Source organism: Phycodurus eques, chromosome 2 (assembly GCF_024500275.1).
Source record: "Phycodurus eques isolate BA_2022a chromosome 2, UOR_Pequ_1.1, whole genome shotgun sequence".
NCBI classification, from domain to species: domain Eukaryota; kingdom Metazoa; phylum Chordata; class Actinopteri; order Syngnathiformes; family Syngnathidae; genus Phycodurus; species Phycodurus eques.
In genome coordinates this window covers 28,864,489-28,888,951 of record NC_084526.1, presented here as the reverse complement: position 1 = coordinate 28,888,951, position 24,463 = coordinate 28,864,489, and the positions used below count along the sequence as shown (strand labels likewise).

The window sequence follows — 24,463 nt, the reverse complement described above, 5'->3', positions numbered from 1 at the left end:
GTATAGTGCTGCATGGCGGCAGGTGGCTCCACTTACTTGACAACAAGCAGCACTTTGGCTGATATAGTTAAACGTTCTATTTTTAAAAAGAGGCTTCAAGCTGTACAATTTTTTTTTGAAAACTAACTATAAAATAGTGATGCACCAAGATGAAAACTTTTGACCGAAAACCGAAACTGTGGAGCTGAAAGCAGAAACGGCAAAATAAATTAGCAATCAAACTGAATTTGTAAGCGCTTTTCATACAAAAAAATGCAACACAAGGCACTTTACATTAATTACAATGAATTGTAAAACTATAATATGCCAATCATAAGTAAAATTGCTTTCATGGCTACGACAGCAGATCTGTCAACCTATAGAAATGCACTTCCAGAACAATTTGACTGAATTTCCATATTTAAAAAAAAAGAGAAAAAAAAGAACATTACAATGGGACAGTTATTGCAGTATGTTATGTAAAGGGATAAAAATAATTCTGCATACTGTTAAGTTCCACAACATAATCATTACTCTATAATTGTAATTGTTAATAAATTATTACTTCAATCTTTATTTTACTGCATTCTTTGCAACAACCTTGTAATAGCAGAAGCATTTGCAGCCAGATCTCTTGCATGCTCTTTTTGTATTACCTGTATCCACGATTACTGCTGAAATTGTGCAAATTCCCCATCGTGAGACTAATAAAGGTTATCTTATACTCTAAATATTTATTATATTAATGAACTTTTAAATTTATAGGCCGTTTTTCTCAAGTTTCTTAGCGGCGGTGACGTACAAATTCATTTCCTGTTTCTGATCCCTGTGTTAGGTAGCTGTCTAGCGTTATCGTGTATTTCAGTATTTTACTTTATAGATGGGTATTAATTTGCTTGCTATTTTGCTCTTCAAAGTTGAGTAATGTAAATGTAGTTTATCCGCTGTCATGGAGGCAATGATTACTGACTTATGGTGCGTTGACAATGGACATGAGGTGCACGTTCTTTCGCCTCCGCAGCTCGGCATCTTACATAGCCGCATTCCCCTCTGCGGCTCGGCATCGTATTTAGCTGCGTTAGCTGTAGCTCATAGGTAGATGGGGCAGCGCAAAAACAGCATGCAACAAATATTCTACTTTAGTCGCCGAGCAGCAGAAAGCACCAAGGTTGGGCGACTATAGGCACTGGAGTTTAGGGTAGCCTTTAGCTTTGTGACGGTAAAGTCACACGGTTCCCACAATTCATTGTGACATCCAAATTTTATTATTGCCATACAAAAGACGTTCATTTTTGTTGTTAATGTGTGTTTATGTTTGCACTAGTTGAATGTGTGCCTTATTTAACTGTCACATTCATGGCTGATTTATGGTGCACGACTATGTCATTATCAAACCTTGACTGTCGGCTGTGTGTAAAATAGTGACATCCTAGTCAACTCAACCACATAGTCAGCAAAGGCCAACAGATATTGTTGTTAATAGGAAATAGTTCTTAATTATGAAGTGTACAAGCTAGCGCGTTGGCCACGGCAAAGCTTTGAGTTAGCAACCCTAGACACCATGTTATTTCGGCTGTTTTATTTTGGTGACAAAAGTCTTACAGTCCAAAATTCAAAATGCACTCGAGATATTTTTGGCTGAAACAATTCGGCCGCCGAAATTTCGGTGCATCACTACTATAAAACAAAGAGAACGTGTATTTGAAGCAACCACATAGCCAACATCAAGCATACGATGGTGGAAAACACCACAGCCAGCCACACGGGCTAACAATTAACACAAACACACACAAAATAACACAAGCCAAGAGTTTTTAAAACAATGTGAAGCTGTGGACAAGACATCCATTTTACGCCACAGAATTTACGGAGAAACGTCTGCTGAAGACTCGATTCATTCACGCGAATGGGATGAGGAGGAAATACAACCCCAGAATACAATACAATGATTTGCAAATCATGTTCAACCTATATTTAACTGAATACACTACAAAGACCAGATATTTAATGTTCAAACTGCTAAACTTTATTGTTTTTAGCAAATGATCATTAACTTAGAATTTTATGGCTGCAACACGTTCCAAAAAAGCTGGGACAGGTGGCAAAAAAGACTGAGAAAGTTGAGGAATGCTCATCAAACACCTGTTTGGAATACAGTTCGACGCTACATCCGTAAGTGCAATTTGAAACTCTACTATGCAAAGCAAAAGCCATTTATCAACACCACACAGAAACGGATTACAGATTCTTCCAAAAGTTCAGACAACCTCTACGTCTATTTAGAAAAGGGACATAAATGAGAGTACCGCCACTAAGTTTATGGAGACCATTGCTGTGCCACAAACTGTGAATGCTGAGACAGTTGATGAACTTTTGCATAATTTTACCTGTAAAATCTCAAATGTCACGAATGCTGTCACTCCTATTAAAACTAAGATAATCTTGAGGCGACCTAGAACACTGTGGATGAGCACAATGATGGTAAAGACCTCAAAATCAAAGTGTAGGAAAGCAGAACGTAAGTGGAGAAAAACAAAACTCCAAATTGACTATGACCTTTACAGACAAAGTCTTTGTAATTTTAACCAAGAGTTAGTCAGGGCTAGACAGCAACACTTTTCTGAAATCATCAGTAAGAACTTCAACAATACTCGCACTCTGTTTGCTGTGGTTGACAAGCTCAAAGATGACAATAGTTCAATTAAGGTGTTGTGTCTAAAACAGATAAATATTTGGATGAGCCAACATTTTCTTCAATTAAAGCACAACAAAACTCAGATAATTGTTTTTGGCAATAAAGGAAAGAGGATTGCTGTTAGTAAATACCTGGAGTCACGCTCTTTAAAAACCAAAGACCAAGTCCGAAACCTTGGTGTTGATAGATTCCGACCTGACTTTCAACAGTCATATCAAATCAATGACTAAAACTGCCTTCTACCATCTGAAGAACATATCCAGAGTGAAGGCTTGCATGGCTCAAGCAGACCAGGAGAAGCTCATCCATGGTTTTCGCAAGTAGACTTGACTATTGTAATGGTCTTCTGACTGGACTCCCTAAAAAGAGCATTAAACAGCTGCAGCTCATTCAGAATGCTGCAGCTCGGGTTCTGACCAAAACAAAGAGGTCAGAGCATATTACTCCAATTCTAAAGTCTGTACACTGGCTTCCCGTCAGCTTTAGAATAGATTTTAAAGTTCTGCTACTGGTCTATAAATCACTATACGGTTTAGGTCCTGAATACATGAATGAAATGCTAATGAAATATAAATCCAGTAGAGCTCTGAGATTGACAGACTCGGGTCAAATAGTGGCGCACAGAGTACAAAGTAAACATGGTGAAGCAGCATTTAGCTATTATGCTGCACACAAATGGAATACGTTTCCAACAGAGGTGACGTCAGCCCCAAGTGTGCATGTTTTAAATCCAGGCTAAAAACTCTTCTTTTTTTCCCATGCTTTCAAGGGCATTTCCACTTTTAAATGATATTTCTTGCACTGTACGCTGTTTTAATTGTATTTTTATTTTATTTTATTCTTTTCTCTGTTTTAAATGTTTATAAGATGTTTTTTTTCTTTGTTTTTAAATGCTTTTAATGATGTAAAGCACATTGAGTTACCTTGTGTATGAAAAAAATAAAATAAATACATTTGCTTTGCTTTGCTTTGCGACCATGTACCTTTAAAGTTCATGATGAGTACACAAACGTGTTGGTTTGTGTCAGCCCCCTCAGAAGGCCAATATGACTGTGAAACCATATAATGGTTTAATTGCCTTAACGTATTACCACATATACACAACAAAATGTTGGATAATTAGTTTTGAAACCAAAATATCCGGGATGATAATCTGTTCAACTATTGCAATAGCACAACACTGTATTACTTATCTGAGAAGACACCCCATTTTAGTTGGTAAATGTTGTTTTTAGTGTTTCAAACTGAATTGCTATGTCTAATAATCTTAATGCAGACTTCTATGACTTCATCGATCTGTCAAATTTACATAGAAATGCTGTCTCTGTGCCCATAAAGTTAATGGCGAGTACACATTTATATTGGTTTGTAAATTTATAAAGACAGCTCATAATCCATTGCATACCTCATCGCTACTGCGTTTTATTATGAACTTTACAATTTCATTGCTAGTAACACATAATCATAGATTCACAATAGATACATTTTCGGTAAAACGTTTAGATTTGAAGCCTTAACCCACTCAGATGATGGAAGTTCTGATATGTCTGTATTTACAGGGGATATGTCTGAAAGAGAAGAAGGGATGTTAAACTCAGACCACTTTATAATTTCAGCCCCCTCAGAGGGCCGTTATGACTGTGAAATAATATAATTGTTTAATTGACTTATCATAGTACCATATCATGGTACTATGTACCTTATCATGGATACGTACCTTATGATACGTACCTCATGATAGTACCTTATCATGGATACTCTGAACTGCTGTTTGGTGCATAGGCACAAACGACAGTCAGGACCCGTCCCCCCACCCGAACGCGGAGGGAGGCTACCCTCTCGTCCACCGGGGTGAACCCCAACGTACGGGCGCCGAGCCGGGGGGCAATAAGTATACCCACACCTGCTCGGCGCCTCTCACCGTGGGCAACTCCAGAGTGGAAGAGAGTCCAACCCCTCTCGAGAGGACTGGTACCAGAGCCTAAGCTGTGTGTGGAGGCGAGTCCGACTATATCTAGTCGGAACTTCTCAACCTCACACACCAGCTCAGGCTCCTTCCCTGCCAGAGAGGTGACATTTCCTAGAGCCAGCTTCTCTAGCCGGGGATCGGATCGCCAAGGTCCCCGCCTTCGGCCACCGCCCAGCTCACACTGCACCCGACCCCTATGGCCCCTCCCACAGGTGGTGAGCCCATGGGAAGGGGGACCCACGTTACCCTTCCGGGCTGTGTCCGGCCGGGCCCCATGGGTGCAGGCCCGGCCACCAGGCGCTCTCCTTCGAGCCCCACCACCAGGCCTGGCTCCAGTGGGGGGCCCCGGTGACCCGCGTCCGGGCAAAGGAAAACGAAGTCCATTGTTTGTCGTCATAGTACCACATATACAAAAGAAAAACGTATAGCAACTTTTGAAACCAAAAGTCTGGGACAAAAATCTGTTCAACTATTGCAAAAGCACAACAATTTACTCAACATCAGGAAATGTTGGTACAACGTTTAGCAGGAATCATGGCTGTTGCCATGACATATTCAGGGATGATCACTCTTGACCTTACTCTATAACGTTTTTAGTTTGACAAGAATGCTTTAATTATACCACGTGACACGTCCCTGTCTGACCTCACGAAGGAATCATAGTTTCTTCTAAAAGCTGATACTCTTCCCACTGACCCTCATGTCAACCCCATCTCTTTATTGACCAGACATGTCACAACATGTTCATGTGTACTCCCTCTTCCCATCCTCCTCCTCCCCCTTACCCTTTATCAACCCCCGTGTTTCCTGTCCTGGCCTCCCCTGACATGCCCTGGGGATGACCTCGTGTGACTCTTTGAAGCATCAGGTTTATTGTTTTATACCCCGTTGAAGTCCCAATTTTATAGCATGTACTACTTTTATGGTTTTACAACTCTTTGAGGTGTCGGTTTTAGTTTTATGACCCTTTAAAGTACTGGTTTTATTGTTTTATGACCGCTAGAGGAAGCCATAATGACGTCACATCATCAAAACAAACCCCTCAAGGTCAAAGCCATAAACCTGTCAAAACTCACCGTGTCAAGAGTTTGACGAAAGCAGCACGTTATACTTTTTTCACCTCTATTTCTATCCTTCTCTCTGGTGCTTGCACACCTATGTTCATCTTCCTTTTGATCAACATCTATATCTTCCAACCTCACAAACAGCACCATCCTTGGTATACTAATATTTGTCTTGCCATCTTGAGGACTTGTGCGTGATGCACTACAGCTTTCATTACGTAGCTCCATACCCTTGAAGGTGACTGGTTTGTGTTCTCCTGAGCATTGATATGTACAAACTTTTTTTTTTTTACCGCATCTGCCTGCTTCACCCGTTAAAGGTTGAGTGAATGGAACAAATCTGACTGGCTGGTCATCAGTTATAAGTGCATAAGTACGTAATATGAAATACATTTGTATTGATTTACATACATTTGCACAGAATGGATATCTTCATTATGTGTGTCTCTTGTGTAATTATTGTATTATGTTCTTCATAGAATTTCACCAACCAATGATGCATGCATTTTTAATTGCTGGGCCTTCACAGGAGTGAACTTCAGTCATGCTACACCATCCGTTGATTTGTTGGCTGACTTTCATTTTGGCGCTTTCTCACATAAGGCAGTGGTCGTCTGTGTTAGTCAGAGGTCTGAGTGCATCTTTATTGGGACACAGCCATAATTGTTACATTGATTATCAGTAAACTCATTGTTTTGTTCAACCTTTTTCTTGGTGAACTTTAGGCTTTACACGATCAGGATTTTGGGACCGATCAGCGACTTTAAAAAACCAATAACCGATCCGATCACAAGATGGAGGAATGTGTCTATTTAAATGTCCTGTTCATTTACTGTATATACTTGTGTACTTAAATGCTCAAAAATTATATTTACAATAAATAATGTATCTTTGTTCCTCTATTTATGCCAGTGAGGCATAGTGACAGACAGAACAAATGAATGGGCTTCTATTAGATGGCAGGAAGTAAATACAGTAATTAATGTATCCACTTTTTGGGACACTTTTGTTTGTTGGTGTGCCGTGAGATTTTTCAATTGTAAAATATGTTCCTTTTTACAGTACTACGTCAAAAGACATGCGACAAGGCTAAAAAATAAACTCGCTTTTGGATTAAAATATACTGTGCACGCGGCGACGCGGAGTAAATGTCTTTTGCGGAGCCGATCAATGACGTCATTGATCGGATCGACGAATTATGACATTAAAGCTGATCAGCATAAAATGCTAAATATCGGCCGATACCAATAACCCCGATCAAATCGGTGTAAAGTCAAGTGAACCTTTGAATCTTGGTCCAAATGAAAATGGGCATGAATTGGTGTGTCAAAAGACAAACCAGCAAATATTTCCCTGTTGAAGCTGAAGTGCAAAATGCTGTTGCTCTGGCCACCACCATTTAGCTTAGAACCAGTGCAAATGACATTATCGCTGCCTGTTTTTGCTGTACGGTTGTCATTTGGTTTTCACTTAATATGGATTTTGAGTCATAGCAATTGCACAGTGAAGACTGGCATAACTGTAGCTAGCCAATACTTTTAGGAAGACAATTTGCTGGTTATACTAGGTCTCATGCTCTGTTTTTATCGAGTTATGCCGCTCTATGCCAGGGCTATTTTTTGTTTTTATTTTTTTTGTTTAAAAAAAAAAAACGCTACACCTTAATATTCGATGTCAAAGTTATTCTTTACCTTGACGACCACTTTAACATAAAAGTAATAATTAGTCTGTCTATCCTAAATGCAGAACTCAAACATCTTCCAATATTATTGGTTTGATTTATCAATGTGACATCACATCCATTATTGAAGACTTTTGGACCTTGGCTTCCATTTCCTCTTAGTTTTAATTCTGATGTGTCTTGATTTGATCACATTTTCCAAAGGCTGGTAAATGGGCACATACTCCTGCCCACAGGCTTGTGCATGTGTTTGTCATATTTATTCATCACAGATTATATCTTAACTCAAGTGGGCATAAAAATAAGAACTTTGTGATGTATTAGCCAGACTTGTTTTAAATTATATTGTATATGCCAACAAATTATTACGTTTTCTTTTTTAGTTTTCAATCACAAGCAGTACATACGATCCGTACCATTAAATTGTCAGAATTGTGTTCTGCATACTAATTCAAAACATGATTTCAAGCAATCAGTGACTAAATGATCATATCAACAGAATCTAAACTCTTAGACCGATTTAAACTTTATTTGTATACATGATAGTATATCAAGAACATACACTACCATTTTATGCCTTTGTCAAAATGGTAGAAGACTAAATAACAACCTCGAGGTGCAAATGCAGTGTGTGTTTGGGGAGAATCGGTGAAAGGCCTCCTGGAAATGACACCTTTTACAGCAATTTTTGAATTAGTTATTTTTTGGGCTTTAAAAAAAGTTTTATTTCTTGACTGACCCCAATTAATATTTGCTTTATGTGAAGGTGTGTATCAATTAACCAATCAGGTTAGATCAATCTGATACAGTGGTACATATTTAAAGGATTAACAGATGCAGAAATGTTATTTTCACGTTAATACCTTTATTTTTCCATATTAATTGTCATTACTACATATTTTCTGCTTGAGTGAAAATAATGTATTAGGGTGATGGCAGTGGTCTTTTTAGAATGTCTGAGCATATTGCTATGTCTATGTCAATTTGATGTCTGCCAGAAGCAGGCAATAGTGTACTTCTGTTTCAACTAGGCTTGTCACGATAATTAGGATATCAACTTATCGTTCTATAAATGAAATTGACACTGTTTTTTCAGGACTCAATAAATTGTCATTGTTGTGGTTCGCCCAGTGATCCGACAGAGTTGGACGGCTGTGTCATCAACCCCTAGTGGGCTCATGGAACGCCGGCAGAGGCGGACGAGTACACTCTTGCCAATGTTGGTGCCGTTCAATACTCCACAGCCTTGCTCCATGTGCACCATGTAGATTCACACAAGACACTTAAGGGAATGTTAACTGTTTGATGTGTTTGCTAGCCCAGCCGCGAGTTAGCTAACAAGCTAGCGAGTTAAGGAGCTAAACAGCTCCCTCTACCGTGGCAAAGTCGTTTAAAACGTCAGCGCCTCTTCGAGTTGTGTGTATGTTAGTCACCAATTAATGAAAACACGGGAACGTTAACTGTTTATTATGCATAATCTCAGTGGCGCACCTTATTCAGCCAATAGTTGACGACAGCAATCAGCAACGTATATTTGACTGACAGGTGAAGGGCTTGTCTTCAGTGGACCAACCACACAGTAGCCAGTTTACATGGAGACTTTGTCATTTCGATTGAAATCATTCAGATTGAAGATCTCTGGTCAATTGTTTACATGACGTGATCTATTCCAATCGGGTGTATACATAATGTGCACTACATTTAATCGGAACAGCCGTGTGACATGCGCAGTTTGTCCTGAACGTGAACGTCAAGACAGAGATCCGTCGTCGATTCAGCACAGTAGTTGGAAAAGTTTTGGTACGTTTATTTAAAAAAAAAAAAAAAGAAAAAATTATATTTAGTTGCAAGACAGAAATCAAGCAAGAGAACTGGTACTTGGTGGTTTAAGAGACAAGTTTTAAGGAACGCTCAGGGGTTGAGAGAGAATTACCAGAGCTCTACGGTACCACTATTAAAAGAAACTGAGTTCCTGAGCGGAAGAAGGATAAGGGAAACAAATGAGATGGAAGCAGGAATAAGTGCAAAGTTGTTTGACAGAGAAAGAGGGCAAACTCTGTTGATGGAGACAGGCTGCTTACCAGATGGGTTTTGTCAGAAAGAGAGGGGAACAGAGAGCGAACTGGTGAAGAGATGGGACCCGATGTGGCTATCTGTAATGCGATATGGCAGATGCGATTTTATTTTTAGGACACAAGGCCCCAGAACGATAGGTTTTATAGGGTTTTGAGTGGGTTGATCTTTTTAAATATTCAACTTCAATGAAATATAGAGCATGACTCCAGGCCGTTTGGAATTCATAAGTCTGTTTGGCAGGACTAGCCTTGCATGTTGAGATCTGTCAACCAGCCTGAGTGTTAAACACATCCACTCAACTGGCAGTGAAAACAATGGCAAAAAGAAACACTTGAACATAAAAAGACAAAAGCCTCTAAAGTGAGACTAACATATTTAATCACATTTCAATTTTAAAGGAGGATGTAACTTATTTTCTGCTCCATTTAGTTTTTCTGTATAGAAAATACATAAAAGTATCTTAAACTTTCAAAGACAAGAAAATGCATTTACCCCTAACTTGACGACTGCACTTTCAAATAAGTTGCATTGTCACATATTTAAAATGTTTCATCTTCGTCTTAACAATATTTTTCTTATGTGAGAGGTTGACACTGGCAGAGAAAATAGTTTGTTGTCTGTGCTCAGTTAGCACGAAGCTGCTGTTCTATTGCATATGTATTAACACGCTCACTGATGGGGATATTTACCGGCAGTAACCACATAAACAACAACAGGTAGCAGAGCCTGAAACCAAGATATGTTTAATTCAAGCCAGAGGCTGTGAACTACACTAGTAATATTTTATCAGGGAAACAGCCAAGGCTTAATAGATAGGATGAAAATAAACTGCATGTGTCTTTGGGTGAGATGGACCTAGAGGCAGACACTTGTGATGCTGTCCAAATACAAGAATACATTCTCAGCCCATTACCCTGCAAGTAGATATAATTAGAGTAAGGCAAAGTAGAGGAAGAGCCATGGCTGCTATGCCATTTGCTATTTTTTTCTGCGTTTTTTTTTTTTAAATAATGTCCTTTAATTGCTTACTGTATTGCAAAACATACACAAAGTTTTGTCATGAATGAATAAATGCATTTTTACAAATTCACCTTGGTAATTAACAGCTCAGGTTATCAGTCCCCTTTCCCCCGTTTTTTTTTTAACCATAGAATGAAAGTGAGCTTTTTTCAAGGTGTGACATCTATGAGAATAAAGAATTTGATGTGCTTTTTTCTCTCAAAGCAGCAGTCTAATTCTGGTTTGTGGATGATAGAGTGCAATAAGATGAAAATAAGACAATCTTCTCCAAGTGTTGCAAACCTTTGTTAAGCACATTTCTGTTCTCATGTTATGTTTGATAAAGGTCTAAAGCCTGTCAATAACTGTCAATCACCGATAACTGTCTAATTACTATATTGTGTTACATTATTTTGGGTAACAAATGGTCTCAGAATAATCAGAGAAAATCGTAATGCGTAGACACTACTTTTGGTTGATAAATGGACATGCTGCTCAAGCCCCGGCAGTGACACTCAAACACACACAAAACATCGGACTCTCTCCACAGCCTGCACACTCATTAAATAACAGTTGGGATGCTGTACTGAAAAACCTAGGTTAGGGTATACAGTATTATTTTTGTAAACCTAATTCACTTTTTAATCCTGCTAAGAACAAGCCAGAGTCGTACTTGTAGCAGAGAATCAGGTTCACATTTGAGGCATTGTTTAATGCACCAAAGCATGCAAACGCAATGTCATGCTTCAGTGCAGTTCACAGTGTTTTGGGTTGACTGAGGGGCACAAGACTTGACGGACATTGAATTCAGCCCTTTTCATAGTCTCTAGATTACCCTTTTTGATTTGGAAGACTGTCCTCTTCCACTTCTTTATTGTCACTTCGTGATGTTTTATTGAATATGTAACACTAGATCTGGCAGAGTATGTAAAACACAGTTTGAACACAGTTTTAGATGATTATTTGCCAGGTAATGGTGGGATCTTTAACTGCAGCCAGTCTAAATCACAAAGCCAAGGTAACATGTAGTCTACTAGCTCTTACCTTTTCTTATGGTTTACTGATATTAAGTGACAGCATGTCAACAGTTTAATTATGTCTGTCCTTAAAATGTCATATGTCATTAATGTACAATCCCAAATACAGCAGAATAGTTTTTAGCGCACGACACAGTCTTGTGGTAGCATTTGCCATTTTAGTGAAAATAATTTTGTCTCCATCTTGTAATTGTCAGTTAGGACCTAACTTATCTGTGCATGAGTGCCTCCCTTTACTGATAAAGAAAGTGACCCAACCTTAACTGGTTAAATATAAGTCACAATTTACACTTTTTAGTAAAATCCAAGATTAATAAAACAGTTTTCATTGGACAGACGAGAAACAAACTGTCACAGAAGCTGTGGTCTAAGGTTTACGTATATGTATGGTAGGTTTGATTCTTTTAACTTGTTGTGTCAATCACTCCACAGGGAGAAACTGCATATTTTTATAAGTGTCAGACTACTTTCTTCTTTAAGTGATCAAATACTGCAAACTTCACAAGAGCGGAGAGATGGGGAGTGTGAGAGTGATGAGAGGAAAAGCTCATCTGCATCGTGTTTGATGTGGCAAATGCAAATGGACCAACTGATCTGATGAGGAAAAAATGTGAGCTCTTTCTTGCAGCTATGTGCAGATAGAAAAAATGGAAGGACAGGGGGGCATTTTGCATTTCTACAAAGTACTATCCTATCAGACATATGAACATGTTTACCTTTTCTTTTTGAACCAATATTTTACTCATTCTACATGCTGTAACCAGTGTACCCAATGTAAGATCAGAAAGCTTAGGACTTGTCCAGTAAAGTTGAGAGCCACTCTTTTCTACATTTTCTGTTTTTTAACAAAGCCAACCGCAGAAGTACTGTAGACTGATAACTTCAACAATTCAAAATTAAAGAAAATAGAGGGAGGAAAATTAGACGTTGTCCAATGAAGAACAGAAACTAACCGCTTGTGTTCTAAGTAACAGATGTAGAACAATGAAAACAGAAGCAGATGTTGACAAAAACATTGTGACAGCTAACTCACAGTTTACATCTGCAATGAGATCCTGAGGACTGATGAGATGGTGTCACACGCTACTGTTTGCAGAAGACTTTCTAATCAATATACAGAGGCTACATCAGAAGGTGCAATGCATTTATAGCAAGAAATATGAAGGCCAGGCGGGAAATTGCCTTAAAAATTCACAAGGTTTTATAGACTGACGAGACCTAGATAAACCTTTACCAAATTGCCGAAAGCTTTTAGAAGGCAAGGATTTGCTGCAGATCCCAAACATACACATTTGTGAAACTCATTGAAGTTAGTGTCAGCCAGGGCTTGCGTGGCTTCTCAATAATGTAAAATGATGGCAGGAGCAAAATGAACTCAGAAGTCTACAGAAACATCATATTTTCAATTTGAAGAAAGAGACAACCAAACTGATTGTGAGATCCTTGATCATGCAGCAAGGTAATGACCTAAAACACGCAGCTGATACAACAAAGTCGTTCATTGGGGAAAAGAAGTGGAAGGTGTAAGACTAGCCAAGTCAATCTCCAGGCCTAAACACCATAGCAGTCTACCTGCAGAGAAGGCCTGGAAAAGCATCAGAAAAGAATGGAGCAGCATCAGTGTGTCACAGGCTCAATGCAGTTATTGTAAAGGGTATTACAAGGGTATTATTAAATACATATTTTATTTGCAACTAAATATGAAATTATTTTCACTATATAAATTACATTCCAATTTTTGCTTACCTAAAAATTGGGTGATTCGTTACCAGTAATGCTTCAATTCTAAGCTTTATATCATATGCAGATGCAAATACCTGGAACATGAATCCGAACTGTTGATCTCTTGTCTCGGTCATATTTTGATGTGACCCCCAAATGTTTTGCAAAAATAAAGGAAATTACCCCTATTGGTTCAGTATTTTGGTAGGGTAGTTTAGATAAGATGTGACCCTTAACAGATTAAGAAAATGAATACCTGTGGATGTGAAGCTTTAAATCAGGCTTACGTCATTCCAAATTAATACACTGTAAAAGAACAGAAAAATGAAAGAAACAAGGGCGAGGCAAAGAATATAGCAGTCTGTAGTAGTCTGTCGTCTAAAGCAGTGTTTCCCAACTTTTATTGAGCCAGGGCTCATATTTTACATGTTGAAAAATGTCACTGCACACCACTAAACAAAAACGTAAAAAAAGAATAAAATAATAATAATTCAAAAAACAGATATAAACAGGTTAATTGTATATTCTTCCATTGAGTGGAGGATACAGTATTGTTCTGCCTGTCACTATATGTCGCTGACATAGACAGATGAACAAAGATACAATATTTGGAGTAAATAAAACATTTTCAGATCAATTAAGTTAAATTATTCACTTTATTTCCCACAGCACACCTGAAGATCTCTCATGGCACACTGATGTGCCACGGCACAGTGGTTGGAAATGACTGGTCATTTCACTCTGGTCATAAAATTATTTACTGCAGAACATCTTTGTTCATGGGCGTAGATGAAAGGAGATGTCACCTGCCTCCCTCTGTTTTATGCGCCCCGGAGGATTTGCTATGTTGTTAGAAATGCAAATTGATCAAGCTCACACACTTGACTGGCTTGGCTGTCTGTGTACTGTTTAACAAACCTATTTAGAATTTCATTAAGGTTTTCATATCTATTAGTATTTTACCTTGACAGAGTGGACATGTTTCACTTGAAGGTGGCGTATATAAGCTGCATAGCAAGATTTGGATGTAGCCTTGATGCCCAAAGTGCCCATTTGTCAATTCTTCATTTATTTTTTTCTGCGTGTGCGCGAGTGTGTGTAAGCCTGTCTGGGGGCTTTAATCAGTAAAATGTAATGTAATATAATGTAATGTAACCGTGTTGAAAAAAACAACAACATAATTTATTAAGGAATTAATAAAGTTATACACGTTTGAATAGAGAGAGAGTGCACGTGAGAGGGGAAGGGGTGTGGCGAGTTGTTGTGAGCGGATCGATCCAAATATCGATACCAAGTCCGTACCGGTATCAGCTCAATACTTGTGTGGAAATATCAATACAGTTGTTTCAGTTTCGCTCTTGTATGCACCGCTTTGGTTTCATCAAACTGGCAATGCCCGACTCAATGTTTCTGTCTCAGCACAGAGCAGGCACACTTTGCTCTTCCTTCCTAAACTTGTTTCGATGTTGTGCCATCACATGACTTAGCAGCGCAACGCAAACTACTGGCTCGGGTCCGCCAGCCCACCAGCAATTAATTTTCGAAGTGAAATTGTCCATTTATTACCGTAGCCAACTCAAAAAGTATAAATTATGTTAAGACCTATATGTAGTACATTAACTCCATTGAAATGTTGATTAAATTAATATATTTACTGGAATTAAGAAAAATAATCCAGGTATGACAATGAACAGGCAAACATTTTGTTACTTTTGTATTGTGTCAGAATTTGTTTTTATATGTGTTTTACCTTAACCAATAATATTTGTCCTAATTCTGTCCTGAGTTTCAACTATTTAATAATAATTAAAAAAACAAAACCTCACAAAAATACTGAAAATTTAGATTTAGCCATTCGATAATGCCCCCTGCTGGACCCCATGCAGTTTGCCTACTGAGCAAACAGGTCTGCGGATGAGACAGTCAATATGGGAGGATCCCTACGCGAGGATCCAGATCTGCGTTCAACACCATCATCCCTGAACTCCTCTCCTCCAAGCTTCTCCAGCTCACCTTCTCGCGTGCCATCTGCCAGTGGATTTGCATCTTACTGACAGGCAGGACACAGCAGGTGAGGCTGGGGGACACCACCTCATCTACACGCACCACCAGCACCGGGGCGCCCCAAGGTTGTGTCCTCTCTCTGCTGCTCTCCTCTCTCTACACGAACGACTGCACCTCAATGCACCCGGCTGTCAAACCCCTGAAGTTTGCGGAGGACACCACAGTCATCGGCAGGAAGTGGAGCGGCTGGAGCTGAACACGCTCAAGACTGTAGAGATGATCACGTACTTCAGGAGACATCCTTCACCACAGCTGCCCTTCACGCTCTCCAACTGCCCTATGTCAACCGTCGGGACCTTCAAGTTCCTGGGAATTACAGTCTCTCAGGACCTGAAGTGGGAGATCAACATCAACTCCATCCTCAAAAAGGCCCAGCAGAGGATGTACCGTATTTTGTACTATACTGTACTACCGGTATGCTACTAAACATTTGTTTGGCTAAGGACCCCCAAAAATGGCATCAGCGAAGAGACATGCTTACGAGGCAGAATTCAAACTTCAGGCTATCAGTTACGCAGTTGTAAATGGGAATAGAGCAGCCGTGAGAGACTTCAAAATCAAGCACAAGAACAGCCGGGAGAAGGGTCTGTACAGTCACCATTCGACTGAAGGCAATAACGATAGCACAAGACATGAAGATCGAACACTTTCAAGGAGGTCCATCTTGGTGCTTTCGTTTTATGAAAAGGCGCCGTGTCGCCATCTGCGCAAGGACTATCGTGGGGCAGCAACTGCCAGAGAGCTCCAACCGCTGGACATTGGCGTAAACAGGGCGTTCAAAGTGAAGTTGGTAGTGATGGACAAGAGACGGCGAACACACATTTACTAAGACTGGGAGGCAGCGCTGGGCGAGTTACGCCACCATATGTGAATGGATTGTGGATGCCTGGGCTAAGGTATCTGCTTTGACTGTTGTCCGAGCTTTCGCGAAAGCCGGCATCATTGCTGAACAGCCACCCGGCAACGAGACTGACTCCGACGAGTACGAGAGTGAACCCGGCATGTTTGATGGCGAAATTGCCCAGCTGTTCAATTCAGATACAGAATATGAGGACTTTGATGGATTTGTGACAAAAGATTGATGAAAAAATAATGTGTGTATTTTTAAATACGCACTAGAATAAAGTTAAACCAAACTCACTGTTTTGCTTCCGTTAACTTGTTTTAGCATGCCGAATAATACGGTGTGCCTTATGTATAGCTTAAGTACAGAAATAGACCCCGTAATTGAGACTGCACCTTACAATCCAGTGCGCCATATGGTGCGGAAAATACGGTACTTCGAGCAGCCTCTGAGGAAGCACGGCCTGCCACAGGAGCTGTTGAGGCAGTTCAACACAGCAGTCATCGAAACAATCCTGTGTTCTTACATCACAGTCTGGTTTGGTGCTGCTGCAAAAAAGGACAATCTCCGACTGCAACAGACAATTAAAACTGCTGAAAAGATTGTCGGTACCCCCCTACCCACCCTTGAGGACTTGCACGCTGCCAGAACTAAGACAAGAGCATGCAAAATCCTCTTGGACCCTCCACATCCTGGTCACTATCTCTTCCAGCTCCTTCCCTCAGGTAGGCTCTACCGAACAATGCAAACTAAAACAAGCAGACATTCCAACAGCTTCTTCCCTCTAGCCATTAACTTCTTAAACAGTTAACTTACAATTCCATTGCAACATGCTGCCAATTTTATCTTGAGATTGTTGTCACAGTTCTGGCGGGCCAATTATACATTACTCGTGCACTCACTCTTGTAGTCTCGCCACTCTGCACTATTTGCATTTCTGTTGTTGACCAATACATGTGCCTGAGTAGCATCCGCACCGTTTGCACAATTGACACTGTCCCAGATTATCGCACTACTAGTCACTTTAAACTGCATCAATTTCTTGAAGTCTCCGCGCCCTTTGCAAAATGGTCATTGCACTGGCTTATTGTTCGATTAGTCATTTCAAACTGCTCTAATCACTAGAAGACGCATCATCTTTTTGCACAATTGTCACCAAAAATAAATATCCATCCATCTATCCATTTTCTGAGCCGCTTCTCCTCACAAGGGTCACGGGAGTGCTGGAGCCTGTCCCAGCCATCATCGGGCAGGAGGCGGGGTACACCCTGAACTGGTTGCCAGCCAATCACAGGGCACACATTAACAAACAAACATTTGCACTCACATTCACGCCTACGGGCAATTTAGAGTCTTCAATGAACCTACCATGCATGTTTTTGGGATGTGGGAGGAAACCGGAGTGCCCGGAGAAAACCCACGAAGGCACGGGAAGAGCATGCAAACTCCACACAGACGGGGGCCGGGGATTGAACCCCGGTCCTCAGAACTATGAGGCAGACGCTCTATCCAGTCGCCCACCGTGCCGCCCAAAAATAAATAAATAAATAAATAAAATTGTACCGGCATTACCACATTACTGGTAACCTAACATTTAAACATGCAAATCATATTTAAATGAACCCTAGACCTGAGATCCCGATCTCTGCATTTATTTTTGTAACACACAACAAATGTGTTCATACAGTAACCTACACTCAGCCCTATGAGATAAAAGTTAATGCATAAATGTTGTATGTATGGTATTTGGAATAAATATTTTGAATTAAAATGGAAGCATATCAAAAAGGAAAAAACTTTTTGATTACTCAATTTATTATTTTAATACACAGGAGAGGACATGCACACTGAAAAAAAAAAAAAAGAGTCCTTTGAATTTACTTAATTTGAACATGTACACTGGTTGCACGTGATTAAAATGTATAAATTACATGTTTTTCTTTTAGGAGATGAGGGGTAAATTGTCATTTTAACACATTTTAATCATGTGCAACCAATGTACATGTTCACATTAAGTAAATTCAAAGGACTCTTTTTTTCAGTGCATGTGCTGGAGTCACAAGAAGCGATTGTGAGGGCAGTAGGCAGCATAAATGATCATCTTGATGAATTAATAGATATCCTCACAAATGATTGATTAAATACACTGGTTAACAACTGAATTCCGAGTCCGTGCATCTTTTACATTGTTGAAATCAAATGTTGTCGTGCATTAATTGTTCATCAGTGCAAATTGTTCATGTGTCTCTGATGTGCAGATTTATTATAACAGTTTCCCTATGTGTCGCTAAAGCACCAAAAGCTGTATAAACCTGCATACGCCAGCCATAAAGTTGCCGTGAGACACCGCACATTTCCACGGTCATTTCACTCTTGATACAGCTGAACTTTGCCGTGAAAAAGAACGTACGTTTTTGTGCGTACGCACCTTTTGTACATGAGGCCCCTGGTCAGTTGTGATTTAAGTTCATTGTATTTTAACGCAATTGAAGTTGTGCAATTTTCATTGATGCCTTCTTTTCATGATGATGGTTTGGTAAAGTCAGTCGAGAATAGCAGTGTTAAGAATGGTTTGTGAAGATTTTATTTACTGTCCTGCAGAAGGTGCTCAATTAATGTGTAACGTTACTGTAAAAAACAATATCTGTATAATTGAGCGCAGCGAAGCAATGCTATGCATGCCGTGGATGGAGAATGTGAGGTGGACCACCTTCTAAAATCAATTTCTCAATCGTTTCATTGAAAACAAACAGTTATAGAGAATAAATCCACTTACATATACAGAGCTGAGCGAAAATATCACAATTAAAATAACTTTGCAAGGGCTAGGAATAACAGGTTGCAAATGAATGTGCAGGCAAGGCTTTTGCCTTCCTCCTCCAGCAAAAAAAAAAACCCACGCATTTGGCTCTGTGGTTTCTCTTTTTTAATTCAGCCTTTTTCTTTCATTCATTTTGTTTTAGGTTAAGTGTATGAATGTACACATGTGATGCAACTAGAAGTGTCTTGAAGGCTAGTCCCATTTAACAAAGGTTGATGCAGGCTTTGGCGGCACCGCAGAAGGTGTGGCATATGTCGACCATATAGGGCAGGGGTGGGCAAAGGATTTTGTGCAACCGGGTCCAACATTTTCTTATACTGTATTTATCACTTCTAAAACACGTTCCTTTTGCCACTGACTGTTTTCTGCTGCTTAGTCCGCTGTTGCCGTTTTGTGGTGTCTTTTTTGTCGATCAATTGGAATGTTTGTTCCCTTTTGACGACGTATGGGTCGGATGCGCGCCCCGTGAGCGTCCATTGCATACATATGCGATTTATATCCATATATGAAAGAGGCCCGGGTCAGATATGAAAAAAATCTGAATTGGATTCTTCACATTGACATGAAAAAAATCTGATAGATGTCAAATAGGGAAAAAAAATCGGAATTGACCTGCAGTGTGAACGTAGCCCACAGGTGTTTGATGGGCTCAAAATTAAGCGAGCTTCCCGGTATGTTCTTCTGCACCAACTTATCCAAGCCTTCCTTTATAGAGCTTGCTTCGTGCTTGCTCCAAACGTTTCTCACAGTTGAAAGCAGAGAAGTGTTTGATAATTGCGCATCAGAGGGAATTAATTTGTCTGGTCAAACCCCTGATTGAAGCAGTACCTTATTACTTTAGTTCATGAAGCTCGTTAGGAGTCTGGCCGGAAAATATATCCTGCGCTTCCTAAATGTCTTGGTAAAATGAAGAATTGGGTTTCAGGCGAAGCCCTAACCCTTGCCTGATTATTTATTGATTAAGTGGGTCTGTCAAAACTACCTTTGTCTTACTGCTGTATGTCTAATTGAACACACTCTTGGTCTTGGTCCGAACAGGTATCTGGTGGCGACTTCCACTTGACTTGTAGTGTCAGCTCCTGGATTAAATTAGCGACTGGGAGATGACACATGATTCACATCTTCCAGCCTTCTTTTACAGCTTCCATGAAGACATACATTGAGAAGTGATTTGAGTTCAAAGGATGGGTGAGCGAGCATGTCACTGAAATGCAGCGTGAGAAAAATTTTAACCTTGAAAGACCTATGATCCTGTTCACCCCTTTCCTTTTAAGGCTGAACAATGTTAAGATAATAATGCAAAAGATAGATAAGAGGTGATAGTGAAATTAGGAATTAATATGTTGTATGCCCCATAAGTGATAAATCTTTTTTTATTTTAGAATCAGTCCTTTTTGCAGAAAATAAGATGCAATATTTTGTAAATATTTGCAGCTGTACCTGCTTACAAAGATGACTGGCATTCAATTCTGCAGCAGCATGCTGGATGTTAGCTGTTAAAACGCAATTTACTGATACCGGTATTGCCAATTTTCACATTATCTCTGTGTGTGTTTCATAAGAACTGAGACATTGCAAGAAAAACTGTTTTGAGGTTACGTCAGAAAGAGAAAAGACAGGAATTATGAAATGAGTCTTTGTTGACCTTTTTTTGAATACCATTGTGCTTTGCAATTTTGGGAGCAAAAAAGCTGTAATGTAAACCTTTGATCGAAGGCAGTCTGCTCTGTCTTGTCTCGCTCTACCCTCCCTATATCCTTATTTATTTGTCAGAGTTTGTGTTGAGGGACATTTCTTGTCATTCGTCAGTGGGCCCATAAAACACACTGTCATGACTGACTGGCCACGCTCCAAACTCATTACCAATTGGTTGACAGAACGACCTGTTCTGTTCTGCTCCGCTGTGTTTGACTCCTGTTTGCCAGACATCTTATGCTCAGGAAACTTTAAATCCAGTGGTGTCTACACCCGTGCCATACCTTTCCCGTCTCCCTCTCAAGGTCACATGAATATGGATTCACCCTCTCCTGCCAGCGCGCACATACTGATGATGAAGTCTAAGATCTACTCAGAGGGATTATAATTCAGAATGCAGGTCTGATTTGGACCCGCACTCTGTTTCACTGACTGACTGTTCTAAATATGAAAGCAGATGGGAGGGGGCAGTGAAGAGAGGACTGTAGCAGAGGTCAGGAGGGGATGGACTCAGGGTAAATAAGAAGGATGATGAGAGCCACTGTAGGAGAAGCGACCGAGATGAAGAGAATGCATAATGATTGTGACAACAGTGGCGCTGGGTTGAACTCAGCCCTACGGGTTGGTGAGAGAGGATGCAATTTATGAGTAAAGTAAGTGAAAGAGAGTTGGAGATTCAAAAAAGACAACATGCAATGTTGAGTTTCTGTTGCGATTGGCCATCCATATCCATTTCATCATATTGTTCTGGCTGGATGTTCAATAGGATTTAGATCAGGGCTCATCGAAGGCCACTTCAGAATAGTGCAATGTTTGACTGTCAGCCATTTTTGTGTGTTTTTAGGTGTGTGTTTTGGGTCATTATCATATCGTAAGACCTGTGACTGAGACCAAGTTTTCTGACACTGGGCAGGACATTTCTCTCTACAATACTTTGATAAGCTTCAGATTTCATTGAAGCCTGCACAGATTCAAGACATGCTGTTCCAATGGAGTAAACACAACATAACAGAGCCTCCTCCATGTTACACAGTAGGGACGGTGTTCTTTTCTTGACACGCTTCATTTTTGCGTCTGTGAACACAGAGCTGATGTGCCTTCCCAAAACGTTCCACTTTTGTCTCATTAGTTCCAGAAGCTTTGTGGCTTGTCAACATGCAGTTTGGCAAATTCCTGTCTCCCTTTTTATGATTTATTTTCAACATTGGCGTCCTCCTTTGTCTTCTCCCATGAAGTCCACTTTGGCTCAAACAACGACAGCTGGTGCGATCTGACACGGCACCTTGACCTTGGAGTTCACCTTTTATTTCTTTGAAGGTTGTCCAGGGCTTTTTAGCATTCGTATTGTCGGTCTCTGCAATTTGTCATAAATTTTCCTTCTGCGAATTGTGGCTCCTACATTTCTGAATAATATGTGCAACTATGCGGCACAGTGGGAGACTGAGTAGCACGTCTGGCTCACAGTTCTGATGACCTGGGTTCAAATCCGGGATCGCCTGCGCGGAGTTTGCATGTTCTCCCTGTGCTGCATGTTTTTTTTTCCGGATACTGCGGTTTCCTCTCACATCCCAAAAACATGCGTTGTAGCTTGATTGAAGACTCTAAATTGCCCGTTGGTGTAAATGTGAGTGCGAATGGTTCGTTGTCTATGTGTGCCCTGTGACTGGCTGGTAACCAGTTCAGGGTGTACCCCGCCTCTCGCCCAGGGTCAGCTGAGAGAGGTGCCAGCATGCCCACGACCCTAGTGAGGAGAAGTGGTACTGAAAATGGATGGATGGATGGATGAATGTGCAACTGTAGGCACAGGAACATCAAGCTGCTTGGAGATGGTCTTATAGCCTTTACCTTTAATGTGCTTGTCTAAGCTCCTGAGACCGCTCTCCTTTGCTTCCTCTGGTACACGTTTAGTCAGGTACACACCATGTCATCAAACAGCACAGTGATAGTCACCGTTTAAATAGGGCGACTGACTGATTACAAGTTTGAAGACACCTGTGATGCTAAATAGAGGACGCACCCCGTTTGAACATGTCCCTATGGTCAAATTATTTAAAATCATTTCTGGGGGTACCATACATTTTTGTCGAGGCCTGTTTCATGAGTTTGTTTTTAAAAATAATTATTTTGAACCACAATTCAAAAGCACGATCTGATTTTCATTGGTTAATTTTCTTTTTTTAACATTACTTTTGTCAGATTCAAGTTATTTTTGTGACCACTGTGGCTTTTTCTTTCATTAACAGAGGGGTACAAACAATTTAGTCCATGTGTGTAAGTGCCTTTCGCTTCTCTTTGCTATGATTCCTGTCGCTTCAACATGTTTCCCACATACTGACAATTTTAATTTCATTTTTTTCTGTGCTTGATGAAGTCCCTTTGCTTGCATTGCTAGCAATCTTGTTGCGTCCAAATTTCCACATTCTTGAATCGTACAGTCCTGCTCACTGCTTTGTTTTGTTTTTTTCTTTTCTCACAGAAAACAAGAATGCACCTTTACTTCGGTCTCGCTCTCGGCTGAATGTAAATGCAAGTTCAGCAGTGATGAAGGCTCCACCCACCAAGGAGTCTGACATCCAAGCGGCTTCAGCGGCACCGGCCAAAGTTGCAGTGTGTTCAGTGACAGGACGCAGGTACAGGAAAAGCCCAGGCCACAGTTATGGGTCAGATAGTGAGAGAGTGCTGGTGAGGGAAGGCCCTAAACCTTCAGAGATCAAGAAAGGGGCTGAAGGGGAGCCTCTGGCCTCTCAAATGTCCTCTCCTGGTACCATGGTTGGTAGCAGCAGTGGGGAGTCTGATGTGGAAGCTCTGTTAGCAAAACTCAGGGCCTTGTAGTAGTTATGTCCTCCAACCTAGATTATATTAAGCCCATGGCTGTTTTCAAACACTACAGTACAAACAAACATTTGCTTTGTAATTTGGACATAAATACAAAATATGGGTGAGTATAATTGAAAGAAAATAAATCCTTCATGAAGTTGAACAGAATTAGACTTGTATTAAAGCTGTACCAAATTTGCATACTTTACCAAAAAAAAAAAAAAAAGAAGAGTAGAGCACAATCAACTAATAACACTATGGTTTAGAAAATGACTGCAAGGGGAAATACAAAGTCTTTGTATGGTTAATTAGTTAAATCAGACCATTGGTACTGCACTTTTTGTTCTTGTGTCCAAACATTCATTTAAATCAAATGTGGAATATTACTCAGCACTTTCTAATCCATGCTTCTGATTCAGATTTTCACTTTTATTCAATTTCCTGTATTTGTCTTACTTTTATGTGTATTTATTTTTTTCTCATGTCATATTTGTCAGCAGGCTCTCATAAGGATTTAATCAGAAATTATGCGAACAATTTTGCACTACATTACATTTGGACAGTTTTCAACTAAAACTTGTCTTGTTAAACTCGTTTTAGCTCTGTGTACATAAAAAAAAAAAAAAAAAAACTCCACAGTGACACAGTGTCTTGACCCAACACATTCCACAGTTATTTGCGGGGGTCCATAACATATTCCATTAAATCAAATGCAAAAAAAAAAAAAAAAACTTTTGTCCCTTTTCTAATGAAAGCAACTACTTTGGTATGAAGTCTTACTTAGTTTTAGAAACTTAGAAAATGCCATATCAGTACCGTTCATATGAATGACATTTATTTGACATTTAAATTCTAATTAATTCATTATGGATTAATCGTCTTTTTTTTTCTTCATTTTAAGCTTTGAGGTTATATTTTCCTTATGTTGTGTACTGTATTTTCTATTTAAAAAATGTGTTTTCTACTTTCCATGTAACTTGCTAAATGTTTTTTCAAGGGA

General features: G+C 39.9%; 1 protein-coding gene across 11 annotated transcripts in view; it reads left to right on the top strand.

The window, feature by feature from the left end:
* Positions 1 to 24,099, top strand: part of LOC133399091 (protein diaphanous homolog 3-like) — a 216,809-nt gene extending 192,710 nt beyond the window's left edge. For all 11 annotated transcript variants that reach the window (XM_061670215.1, XM_061670210.1, XM_061670214.1 and 8 more), the window contains one exon: positions 23,123 to 24,099. In XM_061670215.1, coding sequence (XP_061526199.1) covers positions 23,123 to 23,478 — 356 coding nt within the window. In that variant the 3' untranslated portion in view covers positions 23,479 to 24,099. The remainder of the gene's footprint in view (positions 1 to 23,122) is intronic.
* The last annotated feature ends 364 nt before the right edge of the window (positions 24,100 to 24,463 follow it).